We start from the raw sequence: 19,374 nt of genomic DNA, 5'->3' as shown, positions 1-19,374 counted from the left end.
AGCTGCTAAACTCTTATTCTAAAATTTACTGATTCCACAATTGTGTTTTTTCTCATTGAAATAAATATTTTTTGCAAATTTCATAATTTTTTTTTTAGAAAAGGAGACTAAGATTATTTTCTATTAAAGAGGACAAAATAACATAAATCCTTGTGCTGTGATGTCTAGTTCAGGGGTCTTTGTTTTATATTTATCCACAGTAGAAACTTCAGTAGAGGGTTTGAAGTTGTCTGTGCCTGTGCACTTAAGCACACTCTTACATACCTATGAGGATGTGGTGGGAAATCATTGAAATAGTGGAATCTGGAAAAGATTTCCTTTAGAAAATATACCTGTTTTCTCCCAACTCTGATACCTGAAATGGAGTATTTTTTTCCTGTGGGTTAAGGCAAATGAAGAAAACACTGAGGTATAGAAGTTAGTTTGGAGAAAGTAATAGAACCATAATCTTTCCTGTGTCTTCAATTTGGTCTGCATTAACTCCTCTTTTCAGTTACTTTTCACTTTATATATTCTCATGACCCAGAATCTTCCTTACTGAAATTCTCCACCAGTAGCACCAGTCTCTCTTGATTTACCTTCTAATTTATGGCTTTTGTTTTTTTGACTCCTCTTTCTCTCATATCTGTTCTTTTAAAGGTCTCAGTCCTTTCCGTTTATTCCATACACACACTTAAAATGGTCTCATTCAGCTTTTTCCCATATATCACCTGAGGACTGCAAATCTCAGATTGGACCTATATATTCAATTGGCTTTGTGGCCTAGTAATTCCTAATTCCTAGTAATTCCTAATTCCTGTGGCCTAGTAACATTTTAGGTACTCAGATACTGATTGAATGAGATATCTATTGGTAACTCTTAATTTAGCATGTTCAGAAGTATATTAATCATTTTCCCCCTTTTTCTATACCTGATCCCCATCTTATCTCCTGGCTTAGTGACCTAGTGATCACAGTGTTGCATTATCTACACTGCTTCACCACCCTCGACACTTGGCGGGTTTTCTGTTCTTTGTTTTTGGCTTTACTGAATTTCTCCTCCTCCTCTACTTCTCATACCATCTGTTAGTTTAGTTCAGTTCAGTTGCTCAGTCGTGTCCGACTCTTTGCGACCCTCTGTTAAGCAAGATGCATGTTTGTGAGGGTTATCAAGAATTAGAAGCCAAAGTGAAAGTGTTAGTTGCTTAGTCGTGTCCGACTCTTCACAACTATATGGACTGTAGCCCATCAGGCTCCTCTGTCTATGGAATTCTCCAGGCAAGAATACTGGAGTAGGCTGCCATGCCCTCCTCAAGGAGATCTTCTGGACCTGGGGATTGGACCTGGGTCTCCTGCATTGCAGGCAGATTGTTTACCATCTGAACCACTGGAAAAACCCCATTAGAAGCCAAAGGGTGAAGGGGAATGGCAAAAACTTATGCTAAAAATAGAAAACATACACTTTCAGTCTAGTTCAGTTCAGTTGCTCAGTCATGTCCGACTCTTTGAGACTCCATGGACTGCAGCATACCAGGCTTCCCTGTCCATCACCAACTCTCAAAGCTTGCTCAAACTCAGGTCCATGGAGTTGGTGATGCCATCCAACCATCTCATCCTCTGTCATCCACTTCTCTTCCTGCCTTCAATCTTTCCCAGCATCAGGGTCTTTTCCAATGAGTCAGCTCTTTGCATCAGGTGGCCAAAGTATTGGAGTTTCACCTTCAGCATCAGTCCTTCCAGTGAATATTCAGGACTGATTTCCTTTAGGATGGACTGGTTGGATCTTGTTGCAGTCCAAGGACTCTCTCCAGAGTCTTCTCCAACACCACAGTTCAAAAGCATCAGTTCTTCAGTGCTCACCTTCCTTTATAGTCCAACTCTCACATCCATACATGACTACTGGAAAACTTTGTTGGCAAAGTAATGTCTCTGCTTTTTAATATGTTGTTTAGGTTGGTCATAGCTTTTCTTAATTTCATGGCTGCAGCCCCCATCTGCAGTGATTTTGGAGCCCAGAAAAATAAAGTTTGTCACTGTTTCCATTGTTTCCCCATCTGTTTTCCACGAAGTGATGGAAGTGGATGCCATGATCTTAGTTTTCTGAATGTTGAGTTTTAAACCAACTTTTCACTCTCCTCTTCCAGTTTCATCAAGAGGCTCTTAAGTTCTTATTTGCTTTCTGCCGTAAGGGTGGTGTCATGTGCATATCTGAGGTTATTGATGTTTGTCCCAGCAGTCTTGATTCCAGCTTGTGCTTCATCCAGTCCAGCGTTTCTCAAGATGTACTCTGCATATAAGTTAAATAATCAGGGTGACAATATACAGCCTTGACATACTCCTTTCCTGATTTGGAACCAGTCTGTTGTTCCATGTCCAGTTCTAACTGTTGCTTCCTGACCTGCATACAGATTTCTCAGGAGGCAGGTCTGGTGGTCTGGTACTCCCATCTCTTGAAGAATTTTCCAGTTTGTTGTGATCCACACAGTCAAAGGCTTTGGTGTAATCAGTAAAAGAGAAGTAGATGGTTTTCTGGAACTGTCTCGCTTTTTCGATGATCCAGTGGATGTTGGCAATTTGATCTCTGGTTCCTCTGCCTTTTCTAATTCCAGCTTGAACATATGGAAGTTAACAGTTCACAGACTGTTGTAGCCTGGCTTGGAGAATTTTGAACATTACTTTGCTAGCGTATGAGATGAGTGCAATTGCGTGGTAGTTTGAGCATTCTTTGGCATTGCCTTTCTTTGGGATTGGAATGAAAACTGACCTTTTCCAGTCCCTTGGCCCCTGCTGAGTTTTCCATATTTGCTGGCATGTTGAGTGCAGCACTTTCATAACATCATCTTTTAGGATTTGAAATAGCTCAACTGGAATTCCATCACGTCCACTAGCTTTGTTTGTAGTGATGCTTCCTAAGGCCCACTTGACTTTGCATTCCAGAATGTCTGTCTCTAGGTGAGTGATCACACCATCATGGTTGTCTGAATCATGAAGATCTTTTTTGTATAGTTCTTCTGTGTATTCTTGCCAAGAATATTGTGTATTCTGTACACGAAACATACACTTTAGCATCTACATAATTTTATACATTGGATTCTCCATATAATTATTCATCCCTATACCAGTCTGTGAAGAAGCATCTGAGATTGTGAGATGATTGCGGAACATTTGGCACAAACATTTGGTAGACTTGGGACAGGAAAATGAAACAGTGAAATATTTGTCAGACAAGTTCTTGTGATGCAGTTAAGCTCATTTCCAGCATGAAAATCACCTTTTTAATGCAATGACAGTTTCATTTTATAGCACACTTTGAGATTAAATGTATTCATCCCATCTATCAAAACAAACATGCTTTTCCTAAGAAAATGTGAAGCATTTCAACTTTATACAACTTTTTGACTGCTTGATTTATTTATATCATATGCAGCTGGTTTATTTTCTCATTCCTAATCTTCAGTACTAAAGTATGTTGAAGAATGAAAATTTTACAATACTTTATATCCTGTTAATATTTACATTTTTCATATTTTGTCCTTATTAAAAATGAATTAGGATCGTGGTTTTTAAATTTAACTTTTCTTCAGAATTTTTTCCCCACTCATATTAAACTACGCCTAGTGCAGATAGATGCCAAAAATGACAACATGTACAAGATGCTGTACATTTGATAGGAGATAACTTGTCCTGAAGACATTTGAGAGATAATACTCATTGTGCATATTAGGAGCTTCTAGTTAACTATCCCTCCTCAAGTGTACAGAATTTGCATAAGGCTATCCTTTATCCAGATGACTCCATGGTAAAGAATCCACCTGCCAAGTGGACGACCAGGGTTGGATCCCTGGGTCGGGAAGATCCCCTGGAGAAGGAAATGGCAGTGTATGCCAGTATTCCTGCCTGGGAAATCCCATGGATAGAGGAGCCTGGCTGGCTACAGTCCATGGGGTTGCAAAGAGTCAGACACAACTCAGTGACTGAATAACCACCCCTTATCCTTTAGTGTCTGCAGAGGTTCTTTTGGAACAGATATGTCAACCAAAAGAATCTGTACTGTACAGAGAAAAGGTAAAGGTTAATCACCTATTCTTAACATAAGAGGCATTATCCAAACTAATGGTGTTTTTAGTGTTATGAATTATGAACGGAACCAACCATCATTCTCTGTGAAATTTAAAACAGAAAATGAAGGCTTATATACTGACAAAACTCTTACTTTGATACTGCCAGATTTATTTATAATTCAATGTGGATTAAATTATAAAAAGTAGAAAATATTTTCTTGGCTTTCAACTCATCATCTGTTGAAAAGTTGTCTCTTCTGTTGGTTTGCATTCAAGGTAAAAATTAGTCAGCCTGGATGATATAGTGAAAAGTTCTTAGGCTAAGGATGCAGTTTTTCTGGAGAGAAATAGTTTGGCAAATTTCAAGGAAAAAATTGTTTTATATGAGAATTATTGCTTTAAATCTGAAAATCATTAACAGCACTCATTTGTTCTTGTCATTGGAGAACAGTCTTAAGGGGCTTATTAGAGAATTTGGCATGGGAAGTTTTGCTTTGCTGGAGAGAGGGCAAAAGAGCATTGTGCAAAAATAATTTAGTTGTTGTATGAAACATGATAAATATTCTTTCATGTGCGTTTTCTAGCCTCATTTCTACTTTATTTATGTAACTTTGGGAAGATGCAGTAGCTCAACCAGCTTAGTATGTTTTCTGGGAAGGAAAGCATATGTTTTTAAAACTATGGAAATAAGGAAGTTGTTGCAGATCTGTACACTGCTTCCTATCAAGTAGAAGCAGAATGTTACAGAGAAAAGTAAGATGGCCTAACTCTGTCTCTTATAGAGACATCCCCAACTTAATTTGCAATTTTGTATGTTAGGTTTTCAAGATAGCCCCCTCTCACCCCCCTCTCTTTTTTTCCCCTTTTTTGAGAAGAGAAAATCTGTCTTTATGTTGGGCTTCTCTGGTGTCTCAAGATGGTAAAGAATCTGCCTGCAATGCAGGAGACCAGGGTTTGATCCCTGGGTTGGGAAGATTCCCCGGAGAAAGGAATGCCAACCTGCTCTAGTATTCTTGCCTGGAAAAGTCCATGGATAGAGGAGCCTGGTGGGCTTTTTTTTTCTTTTCCTTTTGTGAGAATAGAAAAGCTTTCCTTATATCCATCTGTAATAAAGAATATAAATTGTGCCCTTTCCATCCCCTATCCTCTGACAAGCACTATTTTGTTTTCATTAATCTCTCTCCCTCAGGAGTGTGTAATAAACCCTTAGTTTTTCTTGGTCCAGGGCTCTATGCTTAGCATCTCAAATAAGAGTGGGCACTTAATGTTTAATACTTAACTGGTTGACTTCATTAATTAAATTATCCCTTTCTGGCTCTTCCCATTGTTCCAGCAATTTTATTCATGTGTCATTTTTTGTATACAACTCCCTACCTACTCCCAGTGTTCTGCTGGCTATCCAGTGTTTGCTTAGCGCTGTTCTTGGTGATAGATGTAGAGCAGTGATCAGAATGGACTTTGACCCTTCCTTTGTGGAACTTAACATCTCTTTAATACCGAGGACTGTGTTGATGTCATTACCTTGTGAATAACCTCTCCTACCTCCTAAGCTGTGAAAGAGGTGCATAACATTACCAGGCCTAGGTAGCAGTGCCCTCATCACAGCAATGTTTGAAGCACGCCTAAACTTGCGAGGACCTTCAGATTTTATCTGATCCTCTTTAATGTTTCTGGAGTTTTCAACCTATCTTGATCCCTTAGAAGAATATAGTTCTTTAATTTTATATTAGTTTTAGGAATTTTTGCTAATCTATGTACAAATATTTTCAAAAACAGTAGCTTTTTTTTCACATTTCTACAAAGATATTTTGACAAAGTCCAAAGTTTTAATGAGGGTGTTTTCCCTGCCCCTTTGGTAGAATTTTACGTGGTTAAATGTATAAAAGTCTCTGGCACTGATCTCAAAAATGCCTAATGGTCAAAAAATGTCATTGGCTTTTAATATTTTAAGAGTTTTATTCCCTTTTCCTTTCTTTGATTTGTAGGTAATACACACCATGGATTACTTTACCTTATTCTTCTCACTAGGATTACATAGTGAAGTCTAAAACAGCAATAAAGCATGTTCCGTCATTTTATTCTGAATCCTGAGAATGAGGTCTGAAATGAGCTCTGACCAAATGGCAGCTAGCCCTAGCTTTTTCTTTAGCCAAAATTACATTCCCATTTTCCATTACCTCATTTATATCCTTTTTTACTCTCATTTTTTTATATATATATTTAAAATTCTTCTAACTTTCTTTAATAGTGTATTTTCTGAAGTTTACTTTAGACCATTCAGAGACCTGTGATATAAAAGGGCTAGGGATGGGGTCATATTGATTGCTTTCCCATTTTCATCGTTTTGGTTTTTTTTTTTTTTTTTTTTTGAAGGGCCTATATCTTTAAAATATATGTATATTATGTGTAGAAGTTATATAGATCTGCATTTTAATCATAAACAGAATCAGATTCCCCCAGTTCCAACAGCTTTGCCAGCAGTGTTTCCAACTTGATATTTCAGTAATATGTTTTGTAAATATTTTAGCAAACCTTAATAGGAGGATAATAATAAAAATCTTAAGTAACATTTATTTGCAACTTAATCCCATATGCCCAACATTGTACACTTTACATAAATTTTCTAATTTGTTACAACAGTTTATAAGTGATATTATTATTCATGTAAGTGAAGAAACCTGAACAAGGGAGGTTAAATTGACTTGCTCTTAAGATATGCATTATAACCATTTCATATATAGCTCCAAGAAAGCATTATGTAATTATATTAATATTTTGGAAATCTGTCTTTAGTTTTAATTTTGAGTTCATCTTTCAGTCTTTCCTGTAACTATCTATAGAATTACAATGTAATAACTATTGACCCCACTGACAAAATTGAAAACTGAGCTTATTTTTAGGTGGCTTCTTTAAGGAGGGGTCATGCCATCATTAAGTAGAATCATTCTTTTCTTACTTATTTTCTCAGACACTAAAAGAATAAAAAATCATTAGGATATAATCATCTTTAACTTACTATTGATTAATTCAAGTATATAAAAACCATATCACAGTAGTACAGATTTACAGGTAATTTGAAACATTTTCATAGTTGTAGAAGCTTTTACAGTTTTCTTGTATGATTACCAGTAGGAGTCCTAACAAATATAATGCCAAAAGAATTAGCACTCCTTGACTCATAGAGTCAAGTGAACATTAAACTGAAAATCTGATCTTTACACTCACACAGGCTTGGAGCCTGAGGATGAGTTTATTAGTTCGTATCTACTTAATTTTAGAGATGTCAAGGGTCCGTGATATTGACGATGTCCCATTGAGTGGAGGATAGAGTCTAAGTCATTTTTAGGATAAGCTTCATTTCATTTATTAAAAATAACTAAACATAAGTAATCCGTCTATAAACCAGCTCCAAGTTTATAGCTCAATCTTACTGAAGGTAAGGTGACCACATCTTATTCCCGAGTAACCTGTAAAGTAGCTAGCTATCAGACCTTGCCTACCATACATGTGACTTAACCTAATCACTCACAAGATTCTCGTTAGGCTGAAATCTCTTCGTATGGCTATTCCTTTTTTTATTTTTTTGGCTGTGCCACACAGCATGTGGGATCATAATTTCCCAACCAGGGTCCGAACCCTAGCCCCCTGCATTGGAAGCGTAGAGTCCTAACCACTGGACCACCAGGGGAGTCCTTTTTTTTTTTTTTTTTTTTTAAACTATGGCTGTTCTTAATTTTTCTTATGGCCAATGCTCTTTACTATCTGCCGTTAACAGGTGGCATAGCTCTATTAAGTTTGCGCATGAAGATCGTGGATCAGTGTAATTTTGTGCTGGAAAATTTGGATATTGTTTCTTTTAGCACGTTTGTTACTCACTCTGTGCAAGGCACCACATGATAGGTAATGCAGAAAGTATATAGATGAGCAAGAATAATCTGGTAGTTGAAGTCTACTGAGTCCTTACTAGTATCAAGCATTATTCTAAATGTTTTACCACATGTATTACCTCATTTGATTTTCACAGTAACTACATGAGCTAGGTACTGTTGTTATCTCCATTTTATAGATATGAAAACTGAGGCAGGAATATATAAATTGACCTCAGGAATATCTAAGTCTAACACATGTACATAGTAGATTTGAGCCACAAAGCCAAGCAGTTCTGCCTTTAGGACCTATGCTTAGCCATCATATAATATTGCTTCCTACTCCTTGATCTCGAGGAACTCAGTTGCCTAAGTTATTCTTAAGCTTTCCAGGAACTTTAGAGCAGAGCTGTATCACCTCTCTATAAAGGAGGGTACAATGGACTCTATGGGCAAGGTGCTGTTAGCATTCAGCAGTTTTCCAGTTTGTATGTTGACTTTCACATGATTCCCGTGTTAATAATATTACTTTTCTGTGAAAATTCTCTGAGACTTGTCTTTAATAGGGTTTTGGATGTGTGAGTGAAATGCTGTAGTTCTGCAAATAAGTGGAATGCCCTCGTAAAGTTTTATTCAATTAAGATTTGATAAAATGATTAGATGCCTAATTTCTCCCACAAATTTTATAGTGGATTTTTATGGTTCTAGGGGTGGTGGAGAGGGACTTGAAAACCATTCCAAAATGACCATAGATAAAGCAGAAAATAACATTGCTATCCGTTTGATGTTCTCTTACCTTCTTTCACCAGAAGTTTTGAGATGTGGCAGAGCAGAAACGCTGGACTTGATGTTGATGGATTAAAGTTGTGCAGATAATTATCTTCAGTTCTGACTGGTTGAGCAAAAGTCTCAAGAGATTCCTCTAAAATTTTTAGTTCACAAATGAGTTAAGGGAAGATCTGCTCTAAGCAGAACATATTTTTAGAAGATAATTATTCTAGAAGATTGGTAGTAAAGTTGTTAGTTGCAAAGATGAGCTAAAGACACACACACTGGAATTAGCCATTTGGACTAGTGAAACCCCTGTGGATTCCATCCTGAAACTGTTGAATCTCAGTATTGGAAAAATATCTAACAGCTCATTGAAGATGTTTTAGTCCCACCCATCGGTATGCAGTAATGCTTGTAAAGCTGTCCAAACTTTCTGACTTGACTAGCAGATAAACTTTTTCTAAACAGTTGAGATCAGTTAATCAGGGAGGGAAAAGTATTAATAAATAAGCTTAGAGTTGTAATTCAGTTCTGTAAAACCATTGACTCACCAAATATTCTGCACATTTGTAATATCAATGTTTTACTGATATAAAAACATAAAGTAGATTTTAGGAAATTTTGGTATTCATATGAAATCATATGAAGGTAACATTGAAAAATTAATTTGTCTATTTCTGTTTCTATAAATTGGCCATTTAAATACTGTATACATTATTTTTGTTTTTAAAAAATATGTATCTTGTGGATTTCTTCATTCTGAAATTGACATAAAATATATTGTCAAGAATTCAAGTTTAATCATTTCATGTGAAAGGCATAAACTCAATTTGAAATAACTTTTATTCAATGCAAATTGTTGGCAAAACTAGAGTTTTTTCTAATTTCCTGTCTATATTTTTTATAAATAAAATTATGATGTTGCTGAAATCTTAAAATTATTTTTCCATTGGAAGTTACAGCATTCTCATAAAGGCTTTAAATAAATTGTTAAAGATCTTGACATGTATTGAATTTTGATTTAAAATAAAGCTAAAATTTGTTTTACGTTGTGACAAATAATTTACATTTTAGAAAACAAACTTTGCCTGTATTCAGTCAATAATATTTTTAAAATAACTTGGATTATAGATGCAGATAATCTTCTACAGTATATTAAGGGAAGATGAAACTATATTCATAAATCCCCTTTTATAGTTATGGTAAAAATTCACTTAAAAAACTATATCTGTAGAAATGAATTGTGCAAAATAATACACATGTAACATTTACATTTTTAAGAACTGAAAATTAGAGTTCTGTGTCATTTAAATTGGAGACTGCGTCTCTTCAGTCAATAGGCTTGATCAACATCTGAACTGCTCTCAAGGAGTATGAGCCACCTCGGTATTCGGCCCAAAATATCCCATCTTGGTACTTGCTTCTGTAATGGCCTCCTCTGTACCAGACTCCATTGAGATTAGAGTGTGCACAGGCATTGTACCACCATCCTCCTTTATGGAAGTGGGCGCAGTTTCCTTTGAGGAAAAAAAATACAGACATCAGAGTAAAAGTTTCTTCTAAGTGTGGTACTCTGTAAACCATCAAAAACCTACTCTACTTTGAGAACAGTTTGAGTTTTTCTTACTGATTTCAGTTAACCTTTATCTTCACAGTGGTGTTTTTTCATTTATCCTGTTACTGTTGCTTGAGTATCAACTACTTGAAAGATCACTTGAATTGCCTTTTTTATTTTGCTCTTTGCTTATTAGCACATGCTTTTTTTTGTTGTTGTGAGTGATTTTCTTTGCTGGGAGGCAGGGTAAATAAAATGCAAGTAGTGTTTGTATGTAAGAGAGAGAAATGGGAGAGATTGGGAGGGGAAAAGATATGGAGTTGCTAAAGAGAGTAAAGTTGGATAAAATTGATTTTCAAAATAGCAAAGAAATCTATATCTAAAATAGTACTATTAACAAATCAAATGAGTTTCTGTAAATAAGGCATATATTATGGTCAAATCTGTCTTCCTTTTTCCTCTTTTGCCGGAGTGAAATAGAGACCTGTGTGCTGCTTGCCATAGAGCTCAATGTAAAAATAAATCAATTTTCAGGAGATATCTCTGTATCAGAGCCAGAAACCTAGGCTAAAAAGGCAAAAAGTATGTGAAAATTAAATTAAAAATTACATTATGTGGATGACCTAATTGAGTCTTTCTAAAGCGAGTATTTCTCCTCTGAATAAAGCTTTTCTGCAGTTCCTGTACCCCCTGCTGCAGTCGTCTTGCTAGTCGTCTTTACCAAAAAGTGCCTTTACCCCATGTACCCAAATGACTCACTTCCTTCACTCCCTTTAGGGCCTTGTTTAAATGTCACCTTTTTTGTCCAACCCACGGAAAATGGCACCCTCCCTGTTCCTTGTTCAGTTTTACTTTTCCTGAAGCACTTGCCACCACCTGAGAAATCATTTTGTTTCCTTCCAGAAAGTACGTTCCCAAAGGGCAGGAACTTTGTTCACTGCCGTGTTCCTCAGAGCCTACAACAGTGCCTACCACATGGTAGGTGTCCATTGGGATTTGTTAGCAGTTTTAGGCAGTTGCAAGTTTATTTCCAGATGACTATGTTTTGTTTCCCATCCCACCCCATCAGGTTAGAACAGCAAGACCTTGTTCACAGAGTTCACACTTGGCGATTGCCTTAGAGAAGAGCTCCTAAAAAGCTGTTCCTTTTAGCAGGTTGTATTCCCTTTGACTGAGTCCAAAACAACTTTTCTGAAAAGACATCAGTGGCATATACTTGATAACAGGGTTCTGTTTAGTGCATAGAAAGTGGTGATCCTGCAAAGAACATGCATCAGTTTTTTCTCACTCACCTGCATACATATCTTTATCTCTGTCCAGAGTGGTGAACTGTTTACCATTATGCCACATCATGGAGTCCCCAGCATTCCCCTGGTAAGTCCCCAGACGCAGTCTATAGAATTCACTTTCCGGTTCCAGGCGGAAACTGCTATATTCTGCATAGACTTTTTTGTCACTCCAGTCTTCTAATTCAATCAATAACTTATAATTATCTTGATTGCTAAGCAAATAGATATTTTCCAGTCCAAGCCAATATTCTCCATCAATGTTTCCAAATCCTTTCTGTTAATAAACAAAGAACATGCATACATGAATAAGTGTAGAGATAGTAAGCATTTTCTAGATGTTTTAAACACCTGATAGCTTAAAGATATTGAGCATTTAAGTGTTAATGTAATCTTCCATTTTTGTAGATCACCTGTTCTACTGAAGTCCCACGTAATCACTTTGTTTTGTTTTGCTTTCTCTCAATTTGTCAGCATTTATTTGCACAACTAACTCCAAAGTCTACAAATAAGATAAAAGCAGAATTGAAATTATTCATAGAAACTAAAAATATTAACTAGTACACTACCCAGATCCTTGAAAAGCGTTCCTGATTTCTTTCATACTCATACAAAGAAACAAATTTTTGTTCTAAAAGTAATATAGGTATTGTCTCCACCATAGTCAAATAAATAATACATCTAACATTTTTTATGATACTCAGTAAAAATGGTAGTATCTGTTTTAGAACAAATTATCTTCTTTAGCTCTATTAAAAATAAAATTAGTAAATGTAAGATGATAAAATAGTAATCTTCAAAGTCCCTTTGAAAAATTGTAGGTTAATGTTTGAAGAAAGTAACAAATTAACTGTCCTATTTCCATAAATATTTGCCATCGCAAGTATGCAGCAGAATATAAGTTTGATAAACCTGATCTTAATGCTAAATGTATTTTCAAAGAGTTTGTGTTCTTTCACTTGTTACTTGTTTAGAAATTTATACAATTTCTCACATGGATATATTAATGTCTCATTATTATAAGCAATAATACAGAGTATAGGACTTCCAAAACATGACCTTTTTTCTAAGATTGTTTACCTCCAATTAAATACACTTGATAATGGGTGCAGATGTGGTCATGAACAAAAAAGCAGTTGTCTTCCTAGAAAATGAAATTAGGATCAGTCTTTGCAAAGAATTAAATATATGTGTAAATCATCCAGACTGAAAGGGAACATTTTAAAGTACATCTTTAGTTTCCTTTTTACATCTTAATTTTGACTTGAAACCAAAGATGAGGATTGTCTTTTGGACAAATGCAAATAATGAAAAACATACGAAGAGCAATTTTTTAGCTGTGTATCTTATTTGTTGCATAGAATGACTATTCTTGCAAGAGCTACTTTGTTCTACCTCTTCCCCCCAGGGCTGAATCACTGATTTACCTTATAATTTTCCCAGTTTCTGAAGAAGTTGACAGAGCCATCTGTTCTTTTCTGAATAACAGTCCAACCCCCAGGATCCAAACTGTTCTCACACCATAATTGCATTGGTCCATTGCTCTTTTCAGGTTTGATCATATAAATCCCACTGACTGAATGTCCAGCGTCTTTTGCATGCTGACAATCTTTGTATGGTCCTGTAATTAAAATTTTGATTTGGCTTTGATTGCCAGGAAACTTAATAGGAAAAGAGCCATATTAAAGTAGTTTTTAGTCAAGAGTCTTACCATTCTATCTTTCTTTACAGATACCGTTTTTAATGTATGGTGTACACAAACCTCTAAAAGCTAAAGAAACTAAATTTTTTTTAAAAAAACATCTAAATAAAAGAATTACCCTCCCCCGAGTCCCACTATCTGGAACATTAACTTGATTTTCTACTGTTCTTGCAAGTCTTTGTCCAAATACATATATTTTTTGTATTGTTATAATTCTGACACTCATAGAAAATTATATTCTTTTTGTTTCAACAAACGTTTCCATGGGACTACAGTCTCCATTCTAGCGCTTACAGTAACTGTAAGACACAGTCTTTGATGTTGATGTACCATGCTTACCTCTGCCATTAGACACTGAGGTTTCATCTGATTTTTGCTATTATAAGTAACACTATACATAGTGTCTTCTTTTTGACTTCATTTTTTCATACGTATGAAAATCTTGCAGGATTGATCTGCTAGATCAAAAGTGTGTGAACAGTTTTACAGTTTTTCATGGGGTCCGATTTATAGTTACCAAAATTTGATTTCAGTGGATCACGCTAGTCCCTTGAGATACTCAGTGAAAATGGCATACCACGGTCAAGTAAGTTTTAGAACTGCTAAGTATTATATTACCCTTTCAGAAACACAGTATACATTCACATATGAAAGACTGAGAAGCCCTGAAATAAACCAGTCCCCCAAGCTTATGGAATCTTTTAAATTTTTCCCTCATACAACAGTTCATAAGAATACATTTCAGGAATGTTGGCAACATGCCTTTCTAAAGTGTTGTATCAATTTATATGACTAACAGTAATTTTCTTATTTAATCTACACAGTAACCTTCTGATAGTTTACAGATGTTCTGTAGATGAAACAGTTAACTGACTAGTCTTTAAACCCTAGACTTAAGCCCACTTTTTTCTAATCCCAGAACCCATGCTCTGAACTGTTATGCTACAATTGTTCCCATGTTATCTCACAGTTGTATGAATTCACTCCCTATTTTTTAATCCACTGATAAGTCCATTTTAAAATGACAGAACATTTTGTGAAATCGTTTGTAGAGTATCTGACTCTTGAACTTGTGATTTCCATATTTCTGATCTAAAGAAAGATAGCATCTAGTTTACTGAGTATTCTTCAGTTTCACCCTTCTCCACAGTGTTTTGATGCTTTGAATTTTTTAATAAGCATGTCAAAATATTAAGTGATTCAGAAATAAGAATTACCCTAAAGATCAACCCTAAGTTACCCTAAAGAACAACCAAATGAGTATAGAAATTTCAGTTGTCAAATTTTATATTTTACTAAAAATTTTTAAGTTCTAACATGTAGAATTTTTAGAAATTGTGTGAGAGTTTAGTCAAGTAAAATTCATACAAGAAAATCTGTACTGTAATGATAATAGGATTGTTGAAATTTTGAGGAATGTGTTTTCTGTACGATGCCAAGTATGTACAAGGTCCCTTATGGGGCCTTATTGGGGTAGAATTAATCTCATTAAATAAATAGTTACACATCTACATCATTAGAAGGGTTTCTTAGAAACTGTAAACTCTTCCCTCTAGATTATTCTTAAGGATGGAGACTGTTTTTGTTTTTCTTCTGACTTCATGTCATCAGTGTTTGAACTATTAAGTAGACTGTCAGTTTTTTGTTAAGCAAATGAATCAAAGTTGCTTTCACATTTTAAATACAGGGAAATTGAAAACCACACGCAAAAAGAAGAGATGATCAATTTCTCTAGTCCATATTTTTATTGTGTTTCATTGATATTTCTCTGTTTCAGGTTTTTAAAAATTATAATGACTGTAAGCACTACTGATTGCTACTAAAAATTTATAGAAACTGGAAATACATAATGCTGCCTTTCTTGGGTTATATTTATTTTAAGTATTAAATTTCTTAGTTCTAGAGCTTCAATTAGATTATTTTTTATCATTTTTATTTCTCTTCTGAGATTCCAGTCGTGCATTTATTATGGACATAGTTTCCTTTAAGCTGTAATAACTACTTTAAAAATTCTTGTCCCTTCTATTTCTAGTTTGTTGAGAGCTGTTACCATGAATGGATTTAGGATTTTGTCAAGGCTTTTTATTTATCTACTGACATGATGATATGGTTTTTCTTTTTTTATTTGTTAATATGATGAATTCTATTGATTGTATTTTTAGTGTTAAACCAACCTTTCGTTCCTGGGATAACCTCAACTTGGTCATGTTATAGTATCGTTTTTATATATAGCTTGATTTGTTAAATTTTTGTTAAGAATTTATGCTTTTATAGTTGTGAGGATATTGGTTAGATTGTGAAAGCTCATAAATGGTTTCTTAAGCTAGGGAGGGCTCTTCTAAAAATAATGTTTTTCCTTTTCACACTAGCTGTAAATTAGATCACATTCCATTTAAATGCAATGTGAATTATTTTTACCTATCTACCTTCTCAGTTATTGAATTTAAATTACAAAGTATTCATAGCCTTTAACACAGTGCTTAATAAAATAGTCATCATCAGTAACTTAGTTCCCTTTTCTTCTTTGTTGCTGACCTTTACACATAGTAGTAATTTATTTAATAATTTAAGTAGCTTGTGTAATAAATGTTTGTTTTATTAAAAGATTTAATGTGGCTATTCAAAGTTGAATGTACACTCATTTCTATTGTAGAAAAATAATGTATTCCTGAAAAACCTCTTGTTCTGCAAAATCATGCACTAAAAATAACAGTTAATGTTAGCTGTTAGCATACTTTGTGTTCATCTGCAGTTATTTGTGGCACAGAACATTACTATGCTTGGATAAAATCCCATGTGAACCAATTTGACCACTTTGTTTCACTGATCTTATTCACCATTGTTTTTTTAACCAGTCATGTATGAGCTACTTCATGTTACAGAAGCATGCAAGTCAAGTCAGAGAAGGGTAGAGAAGTTTAAATGAAGTATGATTTCCAGATCCAGTCTTAGATTATTCTGTGCAATGCATGGTAACGTGTTTTATTTGTTTACTTGTGGGTGAGAGCTCTAGTTTTTATATCCAGTTTAACTGTGTATCTAGCTTAACTCACTTCAGTGCTCAAATATTTGTTGAATTAAACGATTCCTGGCAGCCACAGTGGTTTCCTTGGTTCTGTCTTTTCTGCATCTGCAGTAGGCTGGAGACTGTGTTAGGCTCCAGGGATAGAGAAACAGCCACAGAGTCCAGGGGGAAGTGGGGAGAGAAGACTCCACTATATCCTGATGAGTCCTCTGATCGGCCACAGGGCACGCAGGAAACCTGGCTAAGAACTAGCTAACCCAGACTTGTGGGGAAACCATGGTGTTGGCTCCATCTGCCGAGGCATGGAGAGAAGAGAGCTTGATGAACCAGGAGAGTTGGAAGTTCAGCATGAGATGTCTGTGGTGGAGGGTGGCTCTTAGAGCTCTTGAGGTCTGCTGCAGGGTTGAAATTGATGTCTTCAGTCTGAGAATGCAGTTGTCATAGTTGTTTACAAAATTAACCAGATTTTTTCTAAGTTGTCACTTTCAGAACAGTCAAGAATATCTGAGGAGAACTGCTTTTAAAACTTATGTATCAGTATTATAGTTAATGCACACATGAAGTGTTTTTGTTACAATACATACAAATCTCATAAGTGTGCTTCTTCTGTGAATGTCATCTTTGTAAATGTTTGCTCTGTACTCATTTGAGTATAATTTTGACAGTTTACCTTTTATATTTTACTATATATATTCACAAGTTGGACTTGCATTCGATTATTGGAATTGCTGTAAGACATTTATAAGCGTCATTTTGAGTCTTGACAGAATATTTGTAGAATACCATTTATCTCTCTTCAGCTGTTTAATAGGCCCTCAGATATTTAAGCAAATTGGGGAGTTCCTGGGTTTTCTAGATCCAGCTTTGATTTGATAAGATTTCAGTTTATGCAAATTTAAAATTATCTTCAATTTTAATTTTCAACCCACTTTTTTGTAGTGAGCTTCATGTTTGCAGTTTGGATGCCTGTTATACTTGGTTGATATAAAGGCTTAGGAAATGTGGTAGAAATTCTTTTCTGAGACATGTGGATAAAATTAGCAGTATTTGCAGCTATTTTTTTGCTCCTCAGTAAAGCTAATAAGTATCAGAATTTAGTGTTTGTTTATATTTATTTTTATAAATAAACCATTAACTTGTCTTAGCCCAGTGTATACTATTGATCTTGGCAGAAATATTTTCTCATTATTACTTGCATATCTTATTTATTTTCTGCTATGCGATTAGATTATAGATCATTCTTATATTAAATGTTTTACTGCTTTCTCTTTACCATAAAAAGTGCTTCCCAGGCATTCTTAAATGACTAGTAAAGAAGTACCAGCTTTATTTTTGAGACGCCAGTTTCCCAGTTTAACTTGCTGGTTTGTGTAGTATCAGAAATTAATTTGTTTATCTATGATATGATTCAGGAATTTGTTATTAGCCGTTTACAGATATAGACTAGGAGTACCTTCTTCCAAAATAGGAATTTTATTACAGCCTTTTGCTTACAACCTCTTAAAAATTTTTATTGGAGTATAGCTGATTTAGTGTTGTGTTAGTTTCAGGTATACAGCAAAGTAAATCAGTTATACTGTATATATGTCCATTCTTTTTTTTTTTTTTTTTTTAGATTATTTTCCCATATAGGTCATTACAGAGTACTGAGTAGAGTTCCCTGTGCCATACAGTAGATTCTTATTATTATCTATTTTATATATAGTAGTGTGTGTCTGTCAATCCCAATCTCCCAATTTACCCCTCTCCCCCACTTTTCCCTCCTGCTAACCATAAGTTCGTTTTCTACATCAGTGACTTGCACTGAGTAATCTTGAAATAGTTGTTTTCTATGACGCAATTGGATTCTTCTCAAAGCGTAAAAATGGAATTCTGTACATTGACTCTGAAGGGCCAGTCTCTTTCTTCCTCACTTTATTTGGTGATTAAAATTTGTATAAGACTAACAAAGTCCAGTTAATAGGTCTGATTCATCATAGAAAAATACTAAAAAAAAAAAAAAAAAGAAAGAAAGAAAACTACTGACCAGTCATGCCACATATTTCACAACATGTATTTTTTTAAGAAGAACCCATGTTTTGAACAGAACAGTGTGTTGAAAAAGAGAAGAAGATTTCATACTTTGAATAGCACCTTTACTGGAAACCATCTTTATTTAACATACCTGTCCTCTTTCTATAAAGAAACTGTTTAATTACTTAAGTTGAGAGGTAAATCCTTTTCTTTTTGTTGTTGAATTTCTCATTAATTCCTTTACTTTGTCCCAGTACTGTGTTTTTTGTGATAGAAGAAGTAGGACGAAAGGGATAACCAACTTAGAACTTTCAGATAACTGGTCAGCAAGTAAAATCTTTCGAGGGGTAAATTTTTTAATTGGGTTGAGTTAAGTATAAGATAAATATATTTAGCATTTCTGGAATGGGAAATTTGAGGCAAATGCCTTCTAAAGTGATAATAGATTCTTTCTTGTAAAAATATGAATTACTTTGTTTATTAATCTATAAGCTTAAAATGCAGTTAGCAACCTGAGCTCTTATATTGAAGTTACTTAAGAATATACATGGCATCCAGTCCCATCACTTCATGGGAAATAGATGGGGAAACAGTGGAAACAGTGTCAGACTTTATTTTTTTGGGCTCCAAAATCACTGCAGATGGTGACTGCAGCCATGAAATTAAAAGATGCTTACTCCTTGGAAGGAAAGTTATGACCAACCTAGATAGTGTATTGAAAAGCAGAGACATTACTTTGCCAACAAAGGTCCATCTAGTCAAGGCTGTGGTTTTTCCTGTGGTCATGTATGGATGTGAGAGTTGGACTGTGAAAAAGCCTGAGCACCAAAGAATTGATGCTTTTGAACTGTGGTGTTGGAGAAGACTCTTGAGAGTCCCTTGGACTGCAAGGAGGTCCAACCAGTCCATTCTAAAGGAGATCAGTCCTGGGTGTTCTTTGGAAGGAGTGATGCTAAAGCTGCCACTCCAATACTTTGGCCACCTCATGCGAAGAGTTGACTCATTGGAAAAGACTCTGATGCTGGCAGGGATTGGGGGCAGGAGGAAAAGGGGACGACAGAGGATGAGATGGCTGGATGGCATCACTGACTCAATGGACGTGAGTCTGAGTGAACT

The 19,374-nt window shown here is 35.2% G+C and overlaps 2 protein-coding genes across 7 annotated transcripts in view; one reads left to right on the top strand and one right to left on the bottom strand.

The window, feature by feature from the left end:
- Positions 1–19,374, top strand: part of RALGPS2 (Ral GEF with PH domain and SH3 binding motif 2) — a 166,271-nt gene that overhangs the window by 89,907 nt on the left and 56,990 nt on the right. The gene's annotated exons all lie outside the window — the stretch shown is intronic.
- The window catches only part of ANGPTL1 (angiopoietin like 1), a 37,828-nt gene that overhangs the window by 3,658 nt on the left and 14,796 nt on the right, over positions 1–19,374 (bottom strand). The window contains exons 3-5 of one of the 2 annotated variants that reach the window (XR_006551081.2): positions 12,946–13,139; positions 11,525–11,795; positions 8,703–10,194 (exon numbers count right to left, since the gene is read on the bottom strand). Coding sequence is in view for 1 of the 2 variants with exons in the window: in XM_006048558.4 (XP_006048620.1) it covers positions 10,007–10,194; positions 11,525–11,795; positions 12,946–13,139 (653 nt within the window). In the remaining variant the exon portion in view is untranslated. Of the gene's footprint in view, positions 1–6,381; positions 10,195–11,524; positions 11,796–12,945; positions 13,140–19,374 lie in introns of those variants that run through there. The other variant, XM_006048558.4, reaches the window with a different exon arrangement.

This window comes from Bubalus bubalis, chromosome 5, assembly GCF_019923935.1.
Source record: "Bubalus bubalis isolate 160015118507 breed Murrah chromosome 5, NDDB_SH_1, whole genome shotgun sequence".
In the NCBI taxonomy this organism is placed as follows: domain Eukaryota; kingdom Metazoa; phylum Chordata; class Mammalia; order Artiodactyla; family Bovidae; genus Bubalus; species Bubalus bubalis.
This window is presented reverse-complemented; position numbering and strand designations above follow the sequence as displayed.